Raw genomic sequence first — 4,579 nt, forward strand, 5'->3', positions numbered from 1 at the left:
GGGTTGTCTTTTAATGTCTCTGTTTGTGAGACTCCACAATGGCTCCCAGTCAGACTTACCTCATGCGGTAATGCAGCTTTGTGGACATGTAGTCGTCCACTTTGAACACGTGATTGGGTGGGTACCAGATATCTTCGCCCTCATCATATAGTGCAAACAGGTTGTGGCAAAGAGGAGAAATGCCTGGAGGAGAAAACCGCATGTGAAACACACAGACAATGAAGAACTACTTTATTACCTACTTTATTTAGTATCCTGTGAGAAGCTCAGTTTTTCCAATCAATACTGTCCAACAAATATTCAACTATTACAAAGGCCCCACACTCCCCTTTCCTTTCTCTCAGATCAAACAGAATTTTTGCATGAAACATTCAAATACGTTCCAGCACTGCACAGCCATATTTCAGCCAATGTTGCTGAAATAGTTTATGTGATTTTTAATGTTTCTCGTGTAGGTCAGGGAAGATCTGAGAGCTTCACCAGACTGCCCTTAGTCCTGATGGCCGCGAGGAGCACTCCTGAAACTAGCCTCACTGACATTGCGCTTATTTGGAGAGAGCTCAACATGGCTGCCAGTTCTTAAACTGCCTACGAGTGTTCCGCAGGCCTGCTCGCTTTCCTTTTATGACCGTCAGTGTGGCCAGCCAAGCACAGGCCAAACACACCCGGACTCCTTTACTACAGGCTCTGGAAAGAGGAATCGGAGCAGTCCACAAATACACACTGCATGCAGTAAAGCTCCCTGTTAATATTTTATGGCCTTATTATGAGAAAAAGCAGGGTAAATGAGTTGCATCTGATAACTTGCTTTTTTTCGGTAATCTGACGTTTCCCAGATCCCTGAAGAATGCACAGTGCTCTCTGTCCAGTCCTGCTCTGCCAGCATTCAGATGTGCTGTACAGAGGCCAGCAGAAACAGCTCTAGCCAGACAATGTACATTAAAGCACTCTACAAACTGGTGCATTTAAATGTGTTACTGTTGTACCACAAACAAATCCCTTCATTTTTGACCACAGACTTGACCACAACAAAATAATTACTCCTGTTTAGTTGAGCCAATCCTCTTTCAGTGTCTGACATTTGTGTTGTTTATTGATCATATTTTCATAGCTGTTGATAACATTGCAAGTTCCAAAGAGAAAGCACTTTTTGAATGAAAAATCAAAATCACTCATTGGGTTTTTTAAATATTATGGGCCTGTGTTTGTTTTGATCATAACTCCAAATCATTATTTGTATCTTATTTAATCCCGCTAATCCCACTATCTCACCCCACTGCTGCTACACAAGTGTCATAATACAATTCTGTCAACATACATTTAATGTGTTGTTATTTTGAGTTGGGATATTATGGCAAAAACATTTTTTATCAGAATGCAAGTTAGTGCAAATTAGTACAAAACGCAGATTTTGAAATGTGTTCCAAAGACACAGCATTCCCTTGGCAAGCATGACCACTGTGGCCATGTCCTGTCTGTCTATACGTTCTCACTGTGGCCATGTCCTGTCTGTCCATATGTCTTCACTGTGGCCATGTCCTATCTGTCTATACGTCCTCACTGTGGCCATGTCCTGTCTGTCTATACGTCCTCACTGTGGCCATGTCCTGTCTGTCTATATGTCCTCACTGTGGCCATGTCCTGTCTGTCTATACGTCCTCACTGTGGCCATGTCCTGTCTGTCTATATGTCCTCACTGTGGCCATGTCCTATCTGTCTATACGTCCTCACTGTGGCCATGTCCTATCTGTCTATACGTCCTCACTGTGGCCATGTCCTATCTGTCTATACGTCCTCTCTTCCTCTCTTCCTCTCTTCTCTCAGTTTCAGGATGAGTGCTCACTGTACCGGTGCATTGTGACCCTCTCTTCTACAGAAATACGGCAGCATTTCCAGGGTATTTCAACAGTGACGCAACAGTGTGAACCCTGCTGACCCATTTCATTCCTAAAAAAGCCTAAATTCCCCAGATCCCCGGAGAGCGAGCGCTAGGGTGTTTTCCTGTCCGGGCTCAGGCCAGGCCGTTGCTCAGGCGACGGTTTTGAACAGACGCTGCGCTGCTGCGACTCACTGCACTTCTGCGCCGCCTGTATGCACAGGTCCTCCGCAGAGTGGCTGTCCTTCAGGTACTCCAGCTGCGGCATGCCGGACAGGTAGAAGTGGATCTCCAGTCCCCTCGCCGTGGTCGGGACGGCGGGATCGTTCTTGTTGCTCAACCTCATTTTTTGACACAGTTGCCTGCCAAGTTTCATCCCAGTTTGTCCAGACATCCGGACGCTGGAGAGGGAGAGAAAGAGAGGAAAAGAGAAAGATTCTTTTTTAGAATGAGCCAGCACAAAGTCGTCCTCTAGCCAACGTGTGTCGCTACGGTACACCCAATTTGGTCTTTACGACAGATCTTTCTGCTGGACATATATTTTGTGCAGCACTTAACGCCTGAAGAATTGGTATTCTTAATAGTATATATATATATATATATATATATACATACACTCGTTTATGGCTGTGATTAGAGGATGAGCTAAACAGAAGTCGGCGCCTATTTCATATGTACATGATGTAGCACCAGTGCAAGGTAACGGTGCAATACCTCTTAAATTCAGACGCAGCAATTTCATCTTGCAATGACCTTTCACAGCGGCACTGACAGAAACAATCATCTAAGTGCAACTGCAATATGCCGGTGGCTACACTGCGCGTAAGTAATCAAGAGGTTGGCCGCCGGGTTATAGTATGACACAGTACGTGAACCTAAATCATCCATTTCAGATGTCGGAATGAGAGCTTCTGAAGAGGGGATATTCTGACGCTTCACTGCAGTCAGTAAATAAAATGCCAATGCATAGGGCCATCAACACCACCAGCACACCGATATGATGATGGTAGAAGAGCACACAGAGAGCCAAATCACACTGAATAAATGTGCATGGCTAAATGTTCTGTCATCACCCACACAGGAACTACATCCAGCCAAACCGAACAAATAATCATCCACACGAGAATAATCTCACAAAACAGTAGAGACCATTTTGTCTTCTAATGTTAAACTTTTATGTTTTATGTTAAACAGGCTTGCAGATTTCTAGACAGACTGCCTAAAAGTTATATTTTTGTATTAGTAATAGCCTAAATCCCACGTTCTTCGTCTCATCCATATTGTAGTCATCGAACGTAACGTAGGCTATTTAGTAGTTATTCACTTTAAATGCTAGCTTTCGTTTGTCTGTATGTAAACGTTAAACAGGAAAGCAAAAGGGAAAGGGAAGCGTGTCCCACCTAAAACAATTTTATCATTCAAATGCACTCGTGTGACTCATAGTTTCACAATAAAAAGGTTTTCCCACTCCTGGCAATTCATCAGTGATCTTAAAATCCCCCTCACTCCCAGATACACAAGACTGTAGTGTGCAGTACAGGTGGAATTAGCCTTATACTCTTAATAAATGTGGATAGGGCAGTTTTATTCATATTCAAGTATAGTCATTTCCATTAGGCATTAGGTAAATACAGCTTTTTATTCACGGTTAATATATGTTCTGGCTGCGAGATCAGCAAATTAGCTACTGCAAGCCTTTAAGATGGGCTTTCCCCAAGTAAAATAACATGGCCTTTAAAGACTGAGAAAGGTACACAGTGTGTCTCTGTGGTTTTTTCTTTTAAAAACCACAAAGAAGAAGACATCTCTGGTGCTACTTCCTTTTTTTCACAAAGACAGTCATGAAAGGAAGAGGCTGCAGAAGATAATGCATGCTCTTCCTCAATAATTTACCATTTTTAATGTCCTCTGGTTGAAGGTAATGCATATTACCACACACTGTAGCTCCATGTTGTTGAGCAAGAAGAACCAGCTCTATTCGCTGAGTACAAAGAGTGGTTCCTTTCTTAGGTGTCAGAGTAAGCATGACGCACCGCTGTGTATTGTGGCTAAGGTTGCGCCCATCAACTATACATCGAGTGATCGGCGATCGTCATGAGGGATCGACGAACTCTACGCCTAGAGCCGATTTTAAATAAATAAATAAAAATGAATGAAAAAAGGAGAAACAGTGTGTTCACAGCATGTTCTTACGAGGTGCTGTTCCAGAAAGATAAACAACCTGAACAGCACACTCAAAAAGAAGGAAAAGGAGACTTTATGACATTAAAGTATTATTTAATTGCACATTAGGATGCGAACAACGCATTTTGCTCTTCGAAAGTATGAGGCCTATACATATTAAGATTTAGATCTCGACATCCAATCGATAATGCCACTGTGAGCAAAACACGGCAGGCGACTGCAGTGGCGCTGCTGGCGCAGCCGCCAGAGCTCAAAGCGGCTGGCCACTTCACCAAGAAATAGACCATAAGCCAAAATGAAATGGCACAATCTTGTACCAGAATTACTTGCCTAACATTTCGCAAGTGAAAGAAACTTGTTTGTTCCGCTGTCTAATTTAGATAATAATGTAAGACTTATAACTGAATTAGCGAATGATTTGAATTTGCCGACTAATCACTCAAATACTAATCATTGGCTGAGTCGGCTGGTGTGCATTCAATTAGCAAATGACTTGAATTTGCCAACTAATCAATGAAA

At 42.8% G+C, this 4,579-nt stretch overlaps 1 protein-coding gene across 2 annotated transcripts in view; it reads right to left on the reverse strand.

Annotated features, from left to right (window-relative positions):
* jak1 (Janus kinase 1) overlaps window positions 1-4,579 on the reverse strand; it is a 32,806-nt gene that overhangs the window by 22,383 nt on the left and 5,844 nt on the right. For both annotated transcript variants that reach the window (XM_064331934.1, XM_064331933.1), the window contains exons 2-3: window positions 2,072-2,277; window positions 60-183 (exon numbers count right to left, since the gene is read on the reverse strand). In XM_064331934.1, coding sequence (XP_064188004.1) covers window positions 60-183; window positions 2,072-2,270 — 323 coding nt within the window. In that variant the 5' untranslated portion in view covers window positions 2,271-2,277. The remainder of the gene's footprint in view (window positions 1-59; window positions 184-2,071; window positions 2,278-4,579) is intronic.

Source organism: Anguilla rostrata, chromosome 4, assembly GCF_018555375.3.
Source record: "Anguilla rostrata isolate EN2019 chromosome 4, ASM1855537v3, whole genome shotgun sequence".
In the NCBI taxonomy this organism is placed as follows: Eukaryota; Metazoa; Chordata; class Actinopteri; order Anguilliformes; family Anguillidae; genus Anguilla; species Anguilla rostrata.